Raw genomic sequence first — 21,655 nt, 5'->3', positions numbered from 1 at the left:
AGGCTCGGACACACGAACTTAGGTTAAATGTAAAATTTAAGTTGTTTCCATGGGATTAGAAATGGCAATTTTCAATTAAATGCCAGACAAATCATTTCAGAAACATCAGGCTCGGACACCTGTTTCATATCTATGTTACAAAAAGCCGCCATATGTAAATATCCCAAATATATAAATACATCTGATTTCATTCACAAAAATCAATGTGGGTATCCGATTCAATACTCCAGCATCACTGATAGGGATAACTGTATTTCCATTTGGAACTCCTCAGCGTATCGCTCACAACTTCCTCTGTATACAGAAACGGTCACCCTGTTCAGAACCTAGCAGCCACTGTCAACTTTCCGAATTATACAGGGCTATCAATATTTATCTCCTTAACCTCTAGAACCACTGATGGAAGTCTTTTTGCAATAAAATTATTGATTTTCATCAATCACCAACTTCGGAATCCAAAGAATTTGCAGATAAATCATAAATTTACGCGAGAATCTGCCGATGTAGTAGTAGATCACCTAGAAGAAAATGTTCCTTCTGTCCCTTCATGTAGCAGATACTTCTTGGTATGATAGTGCTTTTTAATCAAATGACATTGTTTGGCAGTGCTCCATATCACGAGAAAAAGGAAGGAGTATCGTATCCAAAACCTTTGATTACCTTCAGCTCTTTCTTCGAGTCTTAAAGAGCTCTCTCAGGTTCTCAACTCTGTCATTGAAACAACCGAGCAAAGCGTGAGAACATGGTCGGGAACATGAACGTTTTGGATCCTCTTTTCCTTGTTCAATTAACAGATCAAATCCTCCCACCTGCATATATCAATAAGCCCATTCATCAGAAATTACTGCACGCTTTCTCAGAAATTCAAGTATCCAACAAATGAGATTCACTATCACAATTTCAACAGTTAAGGCACTGTCATAAAAGAATTTGTTTTTCTAAAAAGTAAATGTTTCCTTTCCTTCACCTACTTGCTTAAGAGACCCATGAGACATGAAATGGCGCTCCATATCAACAACTGTCAATAGATCTTCTAACATACCATACTTTAGAGCATAATCTGCAGGTGTGTCAGATGCGAGACTTGGGGATGCATTCACCTTCACATACAATTACAGTTCTTATGCACGTCTTTGGCTTGAAGTATCACGATATATATGTTTCAGTCAGTATATCTACCTCTAATAACCATGGTTTCAACTGTTCATCAATGAGAATATCATATCCGTAGAGTTCAAAGCAATGCTTATCTTGGATTATAACGTTTTGCACAGCAAGCAATGACCTAGTAATCAGCTCCTCTATTTGATAGAAGAGATCATGGACTACCTTCTCCCCATGCTTAGTCATCATATGTAACTTCAAGTTGTGAAGTGGCCTATTCAAGAATCAATTCAGACTCAAATGTAACAGTCCTACGAGATTAACAAAATAAAATACTTACCACTTGGTGCCACTCTTTGAATCATACGTAGGCGCATGCTTTTGAATAGAGAAATTTGTAAGATGCACATAGTTATTCAATATGTCTTCTTTCTTCATGCTGAAACGTGTATTTGTAAACCTTGAAAAACCTGACCTATACAGATATGCCTACATTGACAATCCTAAACAGGTCATATGATAAGAAAACATGTTCAGCATAGGTACAAAAAGAAAATGAATCAGGAGGGTCTGGGATGTAATCCAGGCACACCTTCAGAGGAGCATAGGACATCACCAGGACATAAATTCGCAGGTCGAACTTTTTCCCCCCAACCAAGTAAGGATTGTCAATGTACTTCTGAACAATGTAATTTTCGACCTATCCCAGAAATCCAAAACAGAGCTGATGTACAGAATAATTCCTAATAAGAAAGAATCATACCTAAAAAAACTTCCAGATTATATATTTGGGTTTACCAAGTACCTGAGGATTGTCTGTTTTCCACCGATGGTCCTTTTTCCATTCACTAATTTGAGACAATTTGTTGAACAGAAAGATACCTTTGCCTTGCGCTTTTCCCACAGGTTTCATGATCCATACACCCTGCTATAAACTCAATGGACAGTTTCAAATTTCCATTGAGTAAGAGATGTCTATATACCTTCATAAGACTAAAACAGAGAGTTTGAAATTACAAATATAAAAAGGTAAGAGAACCATATAACTTATGGTTTGTCGCAAGCATCCACACACAAAGATATCAGTTGATCGAGTCCTTAAAAAGAGTGGTTTTGTCTATCGCTTGATAGATATAGAACTACATGAAAAAGACTATATATCTTATCTACCAACCACGCAGAGGATTGAGCTGCAGCAAGACAGCATTAGGAAATGGTTAATGATGGGTTACTCTTAAATGCTCATGAACCACACTATGTTTTCCTTGGATTGTGACAATTAGGATCCTATCCTTCGGTACTGTTGTTGAATGATAAGAAAAGCTTGGGGTACGCAATAAAAACTTCACTTTAGTTATCATTGCCAACTGTAGGTGGGCAATGTGAAACTGAAACTCCTAAACCAGAATCATTACTAGACACATACCACAATAATTATAAGATATATAGTCCAAACTGTTCATTTGACACATAAGGACTCCTAACCTTTTTCAGTTAGTCACACCATTCACCTCATTCTCTTTCCAATATTCAAATATACTTTGGTACAATGAATTAGTTCTTACACAATTTAAAATGGAAATAGTTATCCAACAAACTCACTGGGTTTTTCTTGAACTCCTCTACAAAGAGACCATATTCAGCTGGCAGCGCATATGTAGGAGGGCAGAAATTATACCTGCAGAAAAATCCAGTAGTATCACTACACGTTTGAAAGCAAACTTTAATAACAAATAAATAACGTTTCATTGAAAGCATCAATTCATTACTGCAATTACATAGAAGCTTCCAATAGATTGTTCTCCTTTTCTAGATTCTTCTTCATACGCTTCAGGTTCTTGATAAGTAAGTCCTTCCTAGTGAGCTGAATCCTTGCACTCAAGCATGTAGACTTTTAGAAAAAATCTATTTTAGATCAACGATGGCATAAGAAACCTCAAGAATGTAATGCTGACCTCATAGTAGTTTCGAAAATGGTTGATTCTCTGAGAACATACAAAAGATATAACTTTATCATCGTTTAGAGATCAAATCCAATTCCATCAGGGATGGAAAAAACTTATGAAAAAAGTTAAAGGAATCATCAAACCATGAGAGATGCGATGCATAGAAAAAGAAAGCACTATTAAGCTATGAACAGCACAAACTTCGAAAAATAAATTAGAGTCAGCAAGCCTATCACCAAAGATCAAACCTGGTGCTGTGCGAGATGAACGTGGTCGAAGTAGTCATGCATCCACGTTACATCTGACCAGAATAGATCCCAATCAAGGTCACTGTAATAGGGAAAAAAGAAAGAAACGATGGATTCTTTAAGAAGCTCAAATAGGTTATACACTGTTCTTAAGGTTTTTGTGCAGTCATCTGTTTCCATCCATTTTCGGGCTAGCGCAAAAATATGGGGAGGCTTTCAGAACATTAAAAGTGACCAAGGAGCAAGGTTATACACATTCCTAGGATATTCGTGCAAGGATTACACGTGTTACTTGAAGGATGTTGTATACCTTCGTTTTTAAAAAGACATCCGGAATACCATTAAAAGTATTCTCGGGTTGGTTTCTTGTGCCACGATTATAGCTGTCTGTTTCTGTCCGTCTGCTGGCTTGCAGTACATTAAAAATGACAACAGTAAATTTCTGGTGCAAGGATTATTCGCATCTGTTTGTATCCATTTGCGAGCTCACAGAACATTATAATCGACAGTTTCCAGAATATTTATATATAAAAACATTAAAAACCCGAGGACCAAAGTAATACCCTTTGCTTAAGGTTTTGGTGCAAGGGCTAATACCTTTCTGTTTCTATCCATTTGCGATCTTGCAAGACATTATATATGACAGTTTTCCAGTAGCACCGAAACCGTATCCTGTTGAGGTGGTCAGAATAAGCAGAAGATCGTAAGAGGAAAAACAAAAGGAAAGGAAAAGACGAATTTTTTTTCAGAACATTAGATTTGACAGTTCGCTGTGGCTTAATGCCATAACCTTGTCAGTTTAGCAGGATAAGGAGGAGGATAAGATGAAGGATAAAGCAGAGAAAAGGAAAAATATAGTCTCCTTGGTATCAACACATGAAAGTTTACCGTAGCATCAAAACCAATGCAACGAATGAGAAAACGAGGTTTTCGGAGAAGAGAAAATATATATTCTTGTATGTATAAATAAGTTTTCCGGTCACATTTGATGGCATACATAATCAGGATATGAAGGGGAAAAGTAGCAAAAGCGACAAGAAGAAAGAGGGGAAATACCTTTAGGTAGAAGAAGATAAGGACGACGATGACAGTGGTGATGGTGAACAAGAAGATGAAGGTGACTAGAATCAGAAGAAGTAACGGTGACAAGAAAATGATGATTAGAATATGGTTAGCATGAACAAGATGAAGGTGATAGAGGCAATGGTGATGATTATCAGAAGGTGGTGAGGATTAACAAGATGATGGTTTAGATGAACACCGCTGTTATAGATTTAAACGAGGAGGATGAGGAAGGAAATGGCGATGAAAGGCGTTAACCAAAACAACGATGATTATGATGGTGAAGGTGAAGGAAACGGCGAAGAAGGCGACAAACAAGACATACTACGGAACAGGCACAAATGCGATGAAAATAGAGAGAAGGGATGGAGGAAGGAGAAGCTTTTATTTACGCTGTGGGGGAGACAGGAGGAGGAAGCTGAGAGTTTATGTGCTGCTGCTGCTGCTGCTGCTGCTGCTGCAGGTGAGGAGGATTCTGATGTGACTGTTGATCGCGATGGAGATGATGGCGATTCTGCTGCTGCTGCTGCTGCTGCTGCTTCGAAGGAGGAGGAGGAGGAGATGGAGATGGAGATGGAGATGGAGATGTCCTCTCCATGGCATATGGAAGGACAGTTACTGCTCCCGCTCTCTTCTCTGTGTGTCTGTAAATCACAACACGTAACATAATATAAAAATTGTCTTTCGTTCATGCTTCCATGTTGTATGATGATATGCATGCATACATGCCCATTCATTCATTCATACATACGTACATATGTAATAATGTATGTAGTATGTATGGGGTATGTATGATACATATGGATGTCTCTCTAGTAACCCGACTCTGCCCCTTCCCCGATAGATAACCCGGCTGAAAATTTGTGCCAAGTTTCCACAACCTCAAAAAACTTTCGAATCCATGAAAAAATCAGAGATCAAAATGTGGTGCACCCAGTATTGGGCAAAGTCTCAGGAACAGTGTTAACGTTCCGGTTGAATTGGGACTTTTGTCGGCCACCATGAAGGACAGCCGGAATTGATTGCAGCAAGGTTTTCTAACTAGCCAGAATCTAGCCGGTTCATAAATTTATATAGATTAGAAAAACTTTATAAAGTTTTTCTTTTAAGTTCCCCCCTCCCCCCCCCCCCTCATTTCCCCCTGTTTTTCCCACTGCTTTCCTTCTTCGCGTTGCTCATTGCTCCCTCTCTGGTCCTTCTTCGCGTGGCTCGTTGCTCCCTCTCTATTCCTTTGCGTTGCTCATTGCTCCCTCTTTGTTCCTTCTTCGCATTGCACGCGCCTCCCTGTTTGTTCCTTGTTCGCGATGCTTCCTTCTTTGCTGCTCCTTATGGATCCTTGCTCATTCATTGCCCATTGCTACTCCCTGCTCGCTCATTATTCGTTGCTCCCTGTTGTTTATGACTGATTGCATGACATCTGCTATTCGCCACTCCACTCTAACATACGTATCTTGCCTGTTTTTCTTTCATTGTTTATGAATTCTCTTTTTCTATCTGTTTTCTCTGTTTTTCTCGTTGTTTGAATACGTTCTTTGCGCTTTGTTTTCGGTTCCTGTTGGTCGAATGGTTGCTTTAGTCTTGTTGTTCAAGAACTGCGGCTTTGCTGAGGAAATCAAAGATCGAACAATTATTCCTCAAAGACCTGTCACCAATTGATCCAGAATCGATTTCACAAACAAAATAGGCCAATCGTTGATTTGAGCATGTCTTAGATTGATGTTTTTCTATCTAATGTACGTTAGAGCCCACCATTTACTAGCGTTAGAGCCTGCATCACAGTTGGCTCCACATTAGTATATGTGCTCATTTTATCTTTATTTCTCATGTGCGCACATTGATTTTTGAGTACCAACACTACTATCTTTTTTTGATAGATGATGGCCAAAGATTATGTTTAGTGCATCTAAATAAAGCTCATTAACCTCCTTGTCATTTTCCTGACCATGAAAAGTTTGTAGCGTGCTAATTTGGCCCAAAGGGGATATACAAGATAAATGTTCCTTCGGGACCTTATCTTGATATTCGTCACATAAATATTGTTGTTCTAACTTAGACAAACCAGGTGAACACCCCATGTAATCTAATAACTTAATTCCTCTTGATGAGACATTATTGGGCTTGGCCAGTGGGAACAATTGGTCAAAGGTATTCATGGATGGGGAGATCATCTCAAAGTATATGCATTGGAGAAGAGGGTTGAATCTTTGTGCTTCTTTTTAGTGGGTGAACATGAAGTGTGAAGATGTAAACAAACTAGGTGTGTAAAGAGATTTGCTCTTCTTCATCATCATCATCATCAAGGGGCTATGGTGATAAACAAATTAGATGAATCTAACATACTATTTACTTATTACAACAAAAATAGATGAATCGACAAATTTGAGATGAGACTCAACATTTATTTCAAACACATGTAATGGAGGATAGGTTGAAAAATGGGAGGGAAGATGATGAGAATAGACAAGAATAAATCACAAGGAGGCATGTATGTTGCATTATGTATATGGCCAAAAATAATAATTCAACATGTTCCGGTTGACATTGTCGTTGGTAGGAACGTGGCGGGCTGAAATTTTAAAATTCCGGTTAGGTTCATGAGAAGCAGGAAAATTCCCGATTGGGGCTAGAGACTTTGCCCAACACTGGTCCCAACTCAAAAATGGTCCCAAACTATGTCAGGACAAACCCCAAGCAGCCCCAAAGTGAGTTGCGACAGTGTCAAACGACCCCAATCGGAGTCTGGACAATCCCAAGGAATCATAAGCAAAGCTGGAACAAGCTCGCACAATCCCAAATAGACCTTGAAGAGTCTCAATCGACACGCGATCCCAATCTAAGTCGGGACTCACGAAAGGAACCAATCCTAGTCCTTGCTACAAAAATGTCGTTGGAATAGCTAGTCCCAATGGTTATTCTAGCAACCATATATTGGCATATGTAAAGAGGAGCGTCTCCTCGTTTTGGATGATTCTTGATCTTTGAGTTCTACTCTCCCATTGTAATATAGAACACTCTCTAGGCCCTTCTCATATATTTGGTTCGTCCCAACATTGGGACTGTTGTAATCTGTCATCTCTTCTTGGAATATAAATCATCTTTCTTGTCCCAATTCTCTTTCTCCCAACCATATTTCATGTGTTTCGAGACCCCCATAATCTAGGGGCATAACAAAAATCTCTGAGTTTTAGATTTCAAACATTGTTTCATCTCAATTTTGGGCCACCATGAAAATTGTAACCACCATTTAAATTTAAGCCACCAATAAACCCAAAATAAAAATTGAAGATACTAGAAACTTCAACTTACACAAAATTCCAATCACAAAAAGTTTCAAAGATCACAAGCTATCCAACGTTGTTTTTGAAGAGCAAAAACTTTTGAAATTAGAGACCAAAAACCTAAAAATCATTGAATCCATACCAGAAGTCAAAGATCGTGGCTCTTTATGGGGAAGATTGCAAAATACAACCACAAATTTTGCGGTAATCATTTCCACCATATACAAACGTACATCATAAACACCAAAATATTGTTTCCTCATTGTCGCAAATCAATTTTACAAGCCAAATCGGCCGAATCTGAGAACTTACAACATGATATTGAATACATGGCATGCCCATTTTGTCATATTCATTCGAAGGAGCTCCATGTCATCGTGTTCAAACTGATGCTCAAACCCTTATCAAACAACAATACTAAGAACTCACGTACGAGGGTTGGTTATACACAATCAAAATATTAAACACTTACAAAATCTGAAGATCCTAGGCCATGTACAAACTCCTTCACTAGCATTTGTATAGTTTGTATTACATGATATCCACAATTGGTCCCATTGGGTCGAGTTGGGATGTTGACTCTCATCACATAGGATCGTGTCCCGCTCTTTCCATATGACTTGGATTTTACCCTTCTCACTTGAGTTGGCATGGAATTGGATTGTGGTTTTTGTGCACAGTTGGTTGTGATGTGCCCATCATCTTTGAATTTCCCCAATTGGTGAGCCTTCACACTAAAATTACGATGATTCGAATCATCATATTAGTCAAGTTATTCATTTCAAATGTCACCAATTTCAAATGCCATGTACCTTCCACAAATGTACCTCCATCTCCATTCTCTCATAAAACCAATGTGGATTTTGTTGACGTGACTCTTTAACTATACATGTTCCAGATTTGATACCCATAGGATCTCAAACACGCTTGAAGAATGAGATTGGGTCAAGTACATCTAGTGTGAAAGTGTTGGCAATGTCATATACGCATTAGAATAAACCAATATATACGTACCTACAACTAGAATACAAGGATGTACACAAACTTACCTTTTGGAGGAGCATCAACATCTAATGGTTATTGTTCCAATATTAGGTTCGCAACCTCACTATTCTCTACCTTAGTTTCCTCTGACTTTCTTCAAATGTTGCTTATGATACCCCTTCTCACAAAAACCTCGCAACCAAAACCAAAATCAGGACACATGCATATGAATTGTAGTCCTGTTTCACTGGGTCTTCTTTCACCCCAATTACAATCAAGCTCTAAGAACCTGAGGACTTAGTAGCCATTTATGCGAGCAAGGTAGAAATCAATCAAGGTTATGAAAACCAATGACCCTTGCATGAGCATCAATTCCAAGATGTCAATAATCATCCAATGCATGCACAATCTACATGGATCTATAAGAATCTAAATGCAAATACCATATTGCAAGAACATTTTACCCAACCCAACATTTTCCTTTCACTTACCAACATGTAGGTTTTTCTAAATCATCCAACGCAATACAATATCCACACAACCAATAAAATCTAAAACCTAATAACAAATTTCAAGAACAATTTCCTTTCACTCACCAACATGTAGGTTTTCCCATCCCATTAGAAAACGTGGATTAGAAACAAACAGATAAGAAATCAATAAAATACATACGAGACAAGTATGAAGGCTCAAGTGATATGAGTTCTCCCCTCCTAAAACCAACTACAATAGACATGTCGTCAATTCAAAATTGGCTACAATGACCAGAAATCAAGATTTTAGTCGACATCAATTTGGCGCAAAGTGACTAATATGAATTAAGTGAGTACAATTAAATTTAAGTCGGGCTACTATGATGAGTTAGGTTATTGCATTCATTTGGGCTATTGCAATGAGTTGGGCTACTGCATTGAGCTAGGTTACTGAAATGATTCGAGCTTTGAATGAACATTAGAGTCAAGTTATTAAGATGCATTGAGTTATGGAATGAACATAAGAGTTAGGTTACTACAATGCATTGGGCTATTCCATTGAGATAGGTTAAATGAACATTGGAGTTGCAACAAATTTTACAATGGCACACTTTTTTGGGATAAACATTTGATGGTGCAGATCGCACACGTCCTGCATCGTCTATGTTTGCAATTCCCTTGCCATGCCTCATTATGATTCGTTAGCAAATAAACGTGTCAATTTGTTTCTTTCCTATCATAACTATGTATGTGTATCTTTATGCTATGCAATTCTATGCTATGCTATCTTCTGCTAGGTATGTGCATATTGTGTTGCCATAGTATACGTATGTACGCCATGTCACGTACTTACCATGCGTGCATCGTATATATGTTAGGTATATGTATGTTATGGTTTGTACTTATATTTTATATGTATGTGTATATGTATGCATCGGTGGACATGCTGTGTGTTATGGGACACTGAAGTTTCAAGTTTCAAGTGTCATGTGTAAGTGTGACACTTGTTGGAGTTATGACACATGTCCCATCGTTAAGGTCTCGAGCCTCGTTTGACCAATCGCTCCCAGGGCTACGAAGATGATTTCTTGACACTTCTGCATAAGAAGATGACCTTCCTTCTCATGTCTCTCTTTCTCTCGTGGGGTCGGACAAGAGGTTTTATATACATGCGGGCGCACCTACTGTTCTCTCGTTGGATATTGGTTATGGAAAAAAGCTTCCTTCTTAGTTACCCAAACAAGAGATGGTACTTACCAAAAAGAGACGCCTTTCCAGAAGAAGGAAAACATGGTGTGCCTCATGTGTCTATCTATGTGACTTAGACAGTGTGAACATGGACTGACTTACTTCTTAACCTTTTACTTCGCCCGTAAATGAGGAGGATTCATTTGCCTTCCTCCGTCGTCGACACTCGGAAGCTCCAGAGGCTCTCGTCTTCCATCTCTGGCTCCATGGCGATCTCTTCCGCAGAAGTAAGGCCGCTATCAAAGAAGCAGAAACCAGGTCAGATCCCTTCCCGCGCCTGGTTCTACATGATCTTGCTTAGCCTCCAATACGGTGCTCAGGCTCTTCTGTCGAAGAGGTTCACGAGGTAAGCTCTCTTCCTTCTTACACGCTGAAAATTGCCACATCTTCGTTAAATTTGCTTCAAAACTGCACGATGTATTGTTCACTCTAGTAAAAAATTTATTTCTTACTCTGAAAGTTACCTCATTGTCGTTAAAGTAATTGCAAAACCTCACAATAGACTGTTCGCTTCATAAACTCTGTCCTTTTTACTCTGAAGTAATTGCCTCATTTTCGTCGAAATGATTGCAAAACCTCACCATCAAGCATCCACTTGGTAACCTCTTTTCTCTTACTTTAAGAATATCACCATGGATTGCTTACTCGATAAGATTTTCTTTCTCAGTTGAAAGATTGCTTTAATTTGAGAAAATCGCTGTGAAATCTTATCATAAATTGTTCATGACATAATATGATTTTGCTTCTATCTTGAGAAGATTGTTACAAATCCTGACTATAGATTGTTAATTGTGTAAGTATTGTGTACGCTGTACATACTACTGCTACTACTATGATGAATCTAGATAGTTCCACCCACAGGTATAGGTAAGTGAAGGAAATGTAGTGCATGGGGAGTGAATTAACCTTGGAGGATCTTTGTAATGTGGCCAAAATTCGCAATTTAAAGATTAGTAGCATCTGATCTCAACATAAAATCAGCCTCGGGAATCTGTTCCCATATATCACTATGACTTCTCCACTGACACAACTAGTTATCCTACATGGACATTGGAGACCGGAACATGCTGCAGGATGACAGGAGTGGATATGAGAGAAATAAGATACTATGTTGAGACCTGATCATCACTGTGTTCTAGATGATGCTCAGGCCATTTTTATAAGGAGTCTTTGGTGCATTTATCTTTCAGTGTTTCCTGTTTGGTACCCCCAATGTCATGCACATGGTTCTAAGATCATAGTTAAATTTGATATTTGAAAGTAAAATGAAGAGGGGATGGTTGAAAGACTTTTTTAATGTCTTTGCGCTTGCAGAAAGCAGGTCATAGTAACTTCTGCAGTAATCACATGTGAATGGGCCAAGGTAAAATAGTGATGAAAATGTTTTGTCCCAGAATGCATATTGTGCAAATGATGATACATTCTATAAATTATATTGAATATCGAAAGTGATTGTCATTAACAATCTTTTGCAGGTAGGGTTCGCAATGATCTTTATGGCATGGAATGGAACACTCTGGGATCTTCACAAGGATTGGACGTTCTCTGGTGCTTTGATAGCTTCTGGCCTCCCAGCAGCATTGTATGCCCTACAAAATACCCTTTTACAACTTGGTTACCGGAATTTGGATTCATTAACTTTTTCCATGCTAAACCAGAGCAAGCTTCTCTTCACGGCATTGTTTATGTTTCTCATACTAAGGTACAAACTACCCAGTGAATCTGTTCTTGTTTCTTTATGAAGAATGTACACATTGGAGATCTGTTGCTCTATGTAATAAATATGTATTTAAACTGATGGACAAGTCCGTTTTCCAGTTTTTAAGTTTGCATTTAGAACTTCCCATAGAAGCTAGCTGGGTTGTTCATGTAATACATCCACTTTAGCTCTTCCAGTGTTGATATGCAATTTAAAAGTTTTTGTAATAAGTATCCACAACTATGTAATCTAGATGCAATGACAGTTAATGACTATCTTAGGAGGTTCAACTCATTGTTAGAGATTTTATACAGTCACTTAGTAACTTTGCATTTCAAATACGTCTAGGAAGTTGGTAGATTAGTCTGCAATACATCTACACTGGCTCTTCTAGTGTCAATGAACAATTTATAACTCTCGTACTGTGCAGACACAACTATAAAATCTAGATGCAAGGAATCGGTCTAGTCAGTGGTTTTGAGTGAAGTGAGCTTTTATATAAAGTCACTAATTTGCTTCTTACTATTCTACCTTTTCTCTCTTTAACTCACTGTGCATTTAATTTGTAAGCTCAGAATATTGTGGTTGTATAAAAGTATGTAAACAAGAAGCAAATACTGCTCATCAATTGACATCTAAGTGTTTACATGCAAAGCAAAGAGGTTGCATGTTTTCCGATGTAACAGATTCTTAATTGTTAGACATCATGTTAGTCTATATCCATAAATGTAGGGAAAACATGAGTTCCTCAAACATGCTTGTAAACTAACTTCTGAGAATATATCATAGGTAATCAGAGGGTGAGCTATTTTACATGGACGAAAATAATGTCTAATTTTTGCATTAATGCTTTTGTTTATTTAATTTTGCTTCAGGCACAAGCAATCATCTTACCAAATTGGAGCTTTGGTGCTACTGTTGGTAGCAGCATTGCTACTGTGTGTGGGTGAAAGTTCATCTTCCAGCAGTTCCCCTAAAGGACAGGGAGAGGCTATTTTTATGGGTGTGATACCAGTCCTTGTTGCCTCTATAATATCAGGTTTAGCTTCAACTCTATGTCAATGGGCGTCTCAGGTTGGCAAAGACTTAACCCTTGCTTGACCTTTTTCTTCTTTGAGTGTTCGGTGATATATATGTTCATGTCCATTAACTCAGGTGTCAAATAATTTAAGATAGCATGCCTCGGACTTTCATTACCTTTAGTAGTTCCATATGATTTTCGTTGGCGACATGACTTTCCACCTCTTTCAAGTTCCCTCTACAGATAACCTAGTTAAGAATGACGTGTTTTGATGACATTTACGTTTAACAGTGTGTCCAGTATTAGGATGTGGTATTATCAATAAGCTGTAATTCTTATTAAACTATTTCATTTGGTTTGCAGGTTAAAAGAAGAAGCTCATACCTTATGACAATAGAGATGTCAACGTTCGGCACCTTGTGCTTGCTTATTAGTATGCTGTGGTCCCCTGATGGCCAGGCCATAAAAAAAAATGGATTCTTCTTTGGCTGGGACTTCTATACCTTTGTAAGTAATAACCTGCATTTATTTCTCCTTGAAGAGTTTGAACCAGAATATCAAAGAAACTCCAGAAGCTGCAGATGATTGTGTTTAGCCTTGAATGCTGCAGATTAATCTCTTCTTTATTAGTGTATCTAATAGAATGCTGTGTAAATCTAGAATGCTTCACAATGTTAAGCTCACTCATAGACACCATGGTTATTGTTCTGTCTAAAACATAGCAGAGGCTGAAACCCAGCTATGTGCATAAATGAACAATACATTGTGGAAGAGTACTGTGGGTAAGTACTCTTTCCAATCAAGTTTCTGTTAATTTACATGTGAATCATACATAGCACATATTTCAGGATTTCAGTAGTCCTTTTACGTGATTGTGGATGGGAAAATATTTTTGTTGGTAGATCAATACTCTAGCTAATTGTAGCATTCTTGAATCACTTGTGACCAGTATAAACATATTTATTTTGAATTGCAAGATGTTTAATGCTACCTACATAGAGTCATGAACTCTTGGATTTTTTCACAATACAACACTAAAATCCACAAAGTATATTCACAGTCTCTCTATCTTTAATCATCAACTTTGTTGTCCTATCATCAATTACATAGTTTAAAATCCTAAAAAAACAGTACATAGTTTAAAAACATTAGAACAAGATTATAAATCCAATTAAGTGATATTTTGCTTACGTTAGTACTATCTTGACACTCACAGAGTATTTTGCATTGCCACACAACATCAGTTGGGACATATAATCCACTGTTGTGAGTAAATGACCATCATTGGTAATAAAATATTTTCATTCAATCCATGTTGAACATGATCTGATGTCCCATCTAAGAGCTGAATGTCCATGGCCAATGATTCAATCAGATCACTGGTGAATTATCATTGATATTCTACAAAGGACATTCACAACTATTCTGTATTTCTCTTTATGTATCTCAGTTCATAGTCATTTTCTTGAATAAGTTTGGTCATTTGGATTGTATGACTCTTGAGATTAGTCCATCAGAAAGTAAATTGATATTTTCCTGACAACCAATATAAACAATTTGGTATCATGCAAATAATGCTACACGTCTACAATAGATATTCTAGGATACCTCCTAAGTTGTCACTTTTGCTACATTGGTGGGTCATCCAATTTTCCAATCCTGTAAAAATATAGTTTATGAAACCCTGTCAGTGTAGAGAAATACCTAATCTTTAAAAAACTCTCAATATTTTGCTAGCTTTGGAGAGTAGTTGTATTTCCTTAAATTTATGGTAAATTTGGGCGAAACAGATCATATTTGGTTCAGAAGTTCTTGAAAAACAGTCACCAATGCATTGACTCAGATTACATCAGATTCATGCCATTTTAGCCTGGACCCTTGCATGTAGCTTCTTATTTATTAAGTTGATTACTTGACAATACACCTTTAAAGTCTGAGGAACTTCGTGACTCTTGAGTAAGTGAAGCCATTTCTTCTGCACATTCAATCTAGCTACTTGTTAAAGACTTTCAAGAACTGTATTTAAAGATTTCTCTCTCAAAACAGAAATATGCTTTGTGCGGGGCCTAGGCATAGTGGAATACATTCATTTCAGATTAGATATGAATTATTTATTAATGAGAACTTTCCATTCTTCTGATGTCTAGATGACATGAAATTCGATGCATGCTTTTTTCACAAAGCAAACTTAAGACTGTACGTTTCATCTTAGGTATGAGTTTCTCAATATCTGGATGTTCCACTCATTTGAGATCCAAAAGACACTATGAAGGTTTAACCTCTAATATTTGGCTTTTGCTTGTAAGCAATATCCAGTTTCTTTAACATAGGAAGACGAGGACACTGCTGCATATGACTTCAGACTTCTGCTGTTATTGTTCATGTTTTATTGTCCTTTAGAGGTCACTGAATCTTTTAAATCAGATATGCTTGTGTGTATCAGGCCTCACTTTTAGTTGGATGCTTGTTTGTGAAGGTACCCGTTTTTACAAATGCAATTGGTGGCATTTTAGTGGGTTTAGTTACTACTGCTGCCGGTGGAGTTCGAAAGGTAAATATTAGAATCCTATTTCAGTTAAATTTGCTGCTCAATTTCTCTTACTGATTTATGAAATGGACAATAATAAAAACAAAAAAGTGAAATAAGATGGCGTTTATGAGTGCCTCATGCTGAATATTCTGCATGAAAGAAAAACCTGGCTTAGCCAGCCAACATTGCAATTTGGAAAAAGATGAAACCAGTGTTTTTTTGGTAGGGATTACATAGCTTTTGTCCTATGCAAAGACTCGAGCATTAGAGGTGAGAGATAGAATTCTTGCCACTAAAACTCTGGAGGTTGGCAATCATGTGGTAGTAATGTGCTGAAGTCTTTTCCTTCTGTTTCCTCATGTTCCTTGGATTTCCATTTCTCTTGCCACAAAGTGGAAGGGGAGAGAGATACCTATACAGCATTGTGAAGGAACATACTTGAAGTGCTGTAGCTGTCAAGATACCTGAACTGTCTACATCAATGTAGGCCCATTTCTATTTGATTTTGTGCAATCTCTGCCAGTTGAGAAGGACCAGCCTGATCTTGTTCATTGCATTCTTGTATTGGGATTTTCTGTTTTATCACTCCTTTTAGTGGGATTTTCCTGGAAGGTAAAAGTTGGGACCATGTTGCATGTGAGTCTGTATTTTATTGAAACGTTTTTGTGAACTGATTTGCAGGGTGTTTTTTACTTTTCTGCTTGTTTATAAAACCTCTGGTCTTCTTTTAGAATATTCATCAGTTGTGAACTTAATAATTGCTGCACCACCGATGATCGTATAGACCCTGATCATTTCAGTGTCCTTTCTTTATAGTACACGGGAGTTTCCTCTACATAGATATGCCGGGTTGATTATGGAGTTCTCCAGGCAGTTGCTAACTGAGTGTTAAAGTTGACTTTCATGATTTCAACATATACCTCCCAGAACTCCTTGGGTGTACCATCTCTCACACTCACTCAGAGACTAGCAAATTCATCAGGCAAGATCTCATTCAGCTAGAGAATATGTGAACATTGATCAAACATATGCAGGAGCTAGGTTTGAAGATGGCCTTCTATCGTGGCTATCTTCTTCACATGACAGATGGATATCTATCTGTCTCATTGATTGGTGTGCACCATTGAACAGATCTGCATCTCATCATGTCAGTTGGAGATAGAGGTAGGTGTGAAAATAAGGGTATAAACTATGAGCAGATGATATGTTTGTTGTATCATACAGCACCATAGTCTAAAGAACACTCATTACTACTAGATCAGAGGATGCTGCTGCTGCCTTTTATGGAGGGGTTGGACTCCTGAGTTATGGACTTTATTTATTCCAGATAATTATACATATTTACTATTATATGGACCACATGAAATAAATCCAGATCACAAATGTTTGGGGATTTTTCTGCCAGAGACCTATAGATTTAGAGTCTCCTGAAAAGTACCTGGCTTCAGGCCCTGTGCAATGGCAAATGGTAGATTTCTTTAAGATGGCTTTGCAGCGAGGCCTCAAAACATGCACAACACTTCGTAGAGGGATATTTCATGACCAAGCAGTTCATTTGGTGTTCTCCAAGTGCCCAAGGATACTCGGATCATAACATAGAGGATATACCCTACATTGGAGGATACATAGTAATATTCCCTGAGATTGAGCAGGATTGCCCAGGTGCTTCACTAATAAGGACATTGATGTCATATGGCATCATCCCATGAGAGCATTCATAGGCTGATTCGTTCACAGTCTACCTCTTCTAGGTATGTTCTTATGTATTTTGTAATTGTATCCTCCGTATTACTCGTGGTTCCTTCATCATTCTTTTGTGATCATAGCCTAGCTACATATAGAAGCTTAATATTTTATGGATAATTTATTTTCGACTTTCTTTTACCAGACCTGTTACGGGCATGACCATATAATATCCCGTGGTGATAATTTACCATAGTATTCTTTACACTCTCGTTTAACCCTCACACTTATCCACGTGATCACACTTGGCCTAATGGTTTGTCTCAATCCCGAGGATTAAAAGTAAACCTCCCCTTCTTTACACTCTCGTTTAACCCTCACACTTATCCACGTGTATAGAATACTACGGTAAATTCTCACCACGGGATATTATATGGTCATGCCTATAACAAGACCTCTATTCACATGGATATAACGTTTGGTCTCGTAGGTCACTCTGTCCTTAATGAAGTTGTTAATATAACATTTGCTTCTCCCTCAACCCTTATACTAGCACATGATGTTACTGAGGCAGCATAGTACCAGCACGTGTCCACCAATGATGGGCTGCTGAGTCACCATTGAGCTAGCAGAAGAACGATAACAATGGATACCACAGTTCATAGATTGACATATTCGCATTAGTCGGGTTTCCCATTCGAATGCAAACGAATACGAATACGAATGGGTAGTCAAGTATTCGTTAAAACACCCCTCCCCCCCCAAAAAAAAAAACTTTTAAAAAAAAATTTCCTAGGATAAAAAGAAAGGAATTTAACAATAAATAGGGATAATAAAAGAGGGACTTTGGGGACTTGGACACTACTAAATTTTTATAATAAATGTATAACTTAAAAGTATTCGTTTTATTTTTAATAAATAAATAAAATAAAATAAAGGCTCATTAATTTCTCACTTTTTATTTTTCTCAAAATTTATGGATATGTTTATCTTGACATTAAAAATAGTACTTCAAACTAATTATATCTTCAAAGTTCATATTAATTAGTAATAATATTTGTATAATAAATATAAAAATATACGTTTTTAAAAAATTAATTAATTAATTAAAATAAGTTTCATAAACTCTCTTGACACTATAATCTATTAATGAATAATTGTTTTTTTTGGTGAAATACATTTATTTAAATAAATAAATAAAAATTTTATATTTATTTTACAAAACGAATGGTTTTTTAATATTCTTGGGGCCATTTTGTATTCTTGAATATGGAGAATATTGCGCATGGAGAATATCACGAATATCACGTATGTGTCAATCTATGCCACAGTTATTGGATTTCATGGCACATATTCCATATTATCACCATATCATGGAGATCATTGCTCACAATGTCCAAACTACCAGAGGATACCCAAATGCAGTTGATGCACTTTGTAAATGCCTTACTCCACACCAACCAACATTGGGTACCATATCCTCTTGCCACCACTTATTCTATACATAGTAGCCATGCTTGTCAAACCATCTCAAAAAATCTTCCCATTTGTAAAGCTACCTCATGCATTAAGACCATTATCTTGGATCATTATTGGTTCAGTATGGATAACATGAAGCTACCCATATTTGTAATCATAGGGTTGATGTCAGTCTCTAGTAGGCTACTATCTATTTTTACGTCTTTTTTCTTCTTAATTGACATCCATGCCTTGGATAAAATCTCATTTCTTTTCTCGATGACCCATAGAATATAGGGTTGAACGTATGATCTTCTAGTTTCCCTCATCAACCTTATCCACTGAGCTACATTTGTAATTTATATATGTCTGGGTTTGCGCAGAAAGAGTTAGAAATGTTCAAAAATATACAAAATCAAATTTTGAGTTCTAGATGAATGCAATATATCTAGCAACAGTTTGGTATATGAGATGCATCACTACATTTCATAATGCTTCAATAGATTCCTTGGTGAATTGAGGGTTTTTGGCAATGCCAATTTATTATGGCTTGGAGAGAAATGAAGCCTCTGCTTCACTCATTACATTACATACGTTGCACCATCTTCTCGGAACAGAGCAAACTCCGTCATCCATACATGCTAGAGCCCACCCTCTTGTCCACCAATTGTACCATTGCTTCAGTACAATGTAGCTCACATTCTCTTTGATGTGAGATGGGATGTTGGGGTGGTAATGCAGAGACTTATCAATTACACACGTTTCACCTCAAGCAAGTTACTGATTCTGAGTATCACACTCTATTGTAATACTCTACCTTGTATCATATTGGAATTCTCTTTCTGAATATTCTCAATACTTTCCGTACACATTTATCTCACAGTCACAATGTGCAGTCTGAATTGACAAGCTCATCAGTAAAATTCTTGAACACTGAGGATCACTTAACAATGATACACTCCAGGAAAATGTTTCACTTTGGTCTTATATGTCTCATCAAGGATCATGGCTTAATTCCAAGGAGAGTACTAGAAACTCAAGTTTCTATGCTAAGTATCTTTGGGAGCACGGCAAAGAACCATGTAGGAGAACCCATTGGAGGCTTGCACTGCTATAAATGGTCACAAACAAGGTCATTGTCAATGAAATTAAAGAAAATGTGAGAATGACCCCAGAAGGCATGGTATGCCCGGAAATCTTTAATGTTGTGTCATGAATCTTAGGATCAATTGCTGTGATTGAAGGTAGCATTGTGTTTTCTGTTAGGTTGTAGCGAATTGTAGCATAATCAAACTTTTGTGATGATAGATAGAACAGCTCAGTCAAACATGTCTTTAGGTACTTATTTAATATGTTACCAAAATTTCATATTTACATCAGCAACCCAGTCAAAATTGTTTTTTCGATGCTCGTTAATTTGTTTTACTTATTATGTGAAGATTTATTTCATCCAGAAAGATTTTGATTATGTTTATTTGAATTTTCTTGATTTTAAAATTTTTATTAGTTCTAGTTTCCTGTACTATTTAAATAGGTAATATTGGATGTGCATTGTATTTGGAAATGTTGTACATTATCTTATGTCGACGTTTATTTAAATGCAGGGATTTGTGATAGTGACGGCATTACTTGTTACAGCATTCCTGCAGCTTGTATTTGAAGGAAAGTTTCCGTCAAAATACACATTATCTGCTATGCCCCTTGTTTTTTGTAGTATTACCATTTACCAGTTATACCCATATAAGGTTAAAGCAAAGATACAATAACCCTGTGTTTCATCAGAAGAGAGAAAACCAAGCATGTGAAATGTACTTGATACATGAAAAGGGGTTTGGTGGAGCGTGTGGAAATTATGCTGAAGTAATTTTGAGTGTGAAGCTTATACATGGAAATGGAGATGGAATAGTAGCGCTGGAAATTATGTAAAGTAATGTTGAATGGAAAATTCAAGCAATGCATTATGTAGTTTCAATGCATTGAAGGGGTTTGGTGGAGGTTATGGAATAGTGTGTTGATATCATGTAAAGCATTTTTTACTGTGGTACTGATTCATTGGGTAGATTACACAAGTTAATATTTTAAGAGGATTATTCAGAGATAACAGTCACATTTTTTTGGTTCTCCATGCTTTCTGGCGGATTATTCAGAGATAACAGTCACATTTTTTTAGTTCTCCATGCTTTCTGGCATTCAGATGTTGAAGAGATTTTTCAAACACAAAATTATATATATAAAACTTAATATGTATGATGGACAGCATTCTAACACAAGATGTTCCTCTTCACACTGGTATCTCAAGGATAGGAAAGAAAATATGGCTGTTAAACTAAATCAACAAAAAGAAAGAACTTCAAGAGCAAGGTAGTGTTATCATTTTTGTAAACTATTATTGATGCTATGAATTTCATAATGTCCATTGCTCATCATTTTGGCCTGATTTCATGAGTACAATGATGTTGCTTCATAGTTATAGTGAGGTATTTGTGAACCCTTGGTCAGTATCAACTAGCAGATTGAGTTGTAATTTTGTAAACAAAAGATCCATAACCAATTCTTATGTCAGCAAAAGCAACAATTTTTGCGTTGCATTGTAAAGAACAAAGTATTGGAGTTGTGTTTGATAAAAATATACCAGAATTTGTGAGACATAAACAAAATGTTTGTAACCAAACTACTCGATCTGTAGTAAAGAATTGAGGATTGGAATTGGGTTTGATCACCGAAGTTATGAGTTAATTCTTAGATGTCAAAAGTGTGCTTGGGCAGAGTTGTTTCATTGCAAATGTCACTTCTATGTGTTCGATTATAGCTCCAAATATAATTTGTAACCATTAAATGCTGACTAGTCATTGCTACACTGTTGGACCTTCCATAAATATGGAAAAATAATAGCAGAGACTAGTCTGGGAGTAATTTGAACC

The 21,655-nt window shown here is 37.1% G+C and overlaps 2 protein-coding genes across 5 annotated transcripts; one reads left to right on the top strand and one right to left on the bottom strand.

Annotated features, from left to right (window-relative positions):
* Positions 1-55: 55 nt before the first annotated feature.
* LOC147867028 (uncharacterized) lies at positions 56-4,979 on the bottom strand. 2 transcript variants are annotated; one of them, XM_087339847.1, is made up of 12 exons: positions 4,753-4,979; positions 3,896-3,970; positions 3,299-3,380; positions 3,060-3,089; positions 2,883-2,968; positions 2,707-2,782; positions 1,910-2,032; positions 1,697-1,804; positions 1,445-1,593; positions 1,180-1,378; positions 972-1,100; positions 56-809 (listed from the first exon to the last, which is right to left on the bottom strand). In XM_087339847.1, exons 1-12 carry the CDS (start codon positions 4,956-4,958, stop codon positions 663-665), a joined length of 1,410 nt encoding a protein of 469 aa, XP_087195973.1. In that variant the 5' UTR covers positions 4,959-4,979; the 3' UTR covers positions 56-662. The 2 variants fall into 2 exon arrangements, with proteins under 2 accessions (XP_087195973.1, XP_087195974.1); XM_087339848.1 differs by having other exon boundaries at positions 1,910-2,029.
* Positions 4,980-10,509: 5,530 nt separating this feature from the next.
* On the top strand, positions 10,510-21,160 carry LOC147867027 (Nucleotide-sugar transporter family protein). Of its 3 annotated transcripts, XR_015532427.1 has the most exons (8): positions 10,510-10,689; positions 11,658-11,706; positions 11,819-12,045; positions 12,918-13,116; positions 13,427-13,570; positions 15,540-15,614; positions 16,410-17,344; positions 20,339-20,475. XR_015532427.1 is itself a non-coding variant. In XM_087339845.1 (7 exons), exons 1-7 carry the CDS (start codon positions 10,550-10,552, stop codon positions 20,498-20,500), a joined length of 996 nt encoding a protein of 331 aa, XP_087195971.1. In that variant the 5' UTR covers positions 10,510-10,549; the 3' UTR covers positions 20,501-21,160. The 3 variants fall into 3 exon arrangements, 2 of the variants coding, with proteins under 2 accessions (XP_087195971.1, XP_087195972.1); XM_087339845.1 differs by lacking the exon at positions 16,410-17,344 and having other exon boundaries at positions 20,339-21,160; XM_087339846.1 differs by lacking the exons at positions 15,540-15,614; positions 16,410-17,344 and having other exon boundaries at positions 20,339-21,160.
* The last annotated feature ends 495 nt before the right edge of the window (positions 21,161-21,655 follow it).

The sequence above is a fragment of the Azolla caroliniana genome, unplaced genomic scaffold (genome assembly GCF_043228905.1).
Source record: "Azolla caroliniana isolate FFs.n. ecotype wild unplaced genomic scaffold, voAzoCaro1.0.p SCAF_2, whole genome shotgun sequence".
NCBI lineage: Eukaryota > Viridiplantae > Streptophyta > Polypodiopsida > Salviniales > Salviniaceae > Azolla > Azolla caroliniana.
Note: the sequence above shows the minus strand (reverse complement) of the source record. Positions and strands in the feature narration are given on the sequence as shown.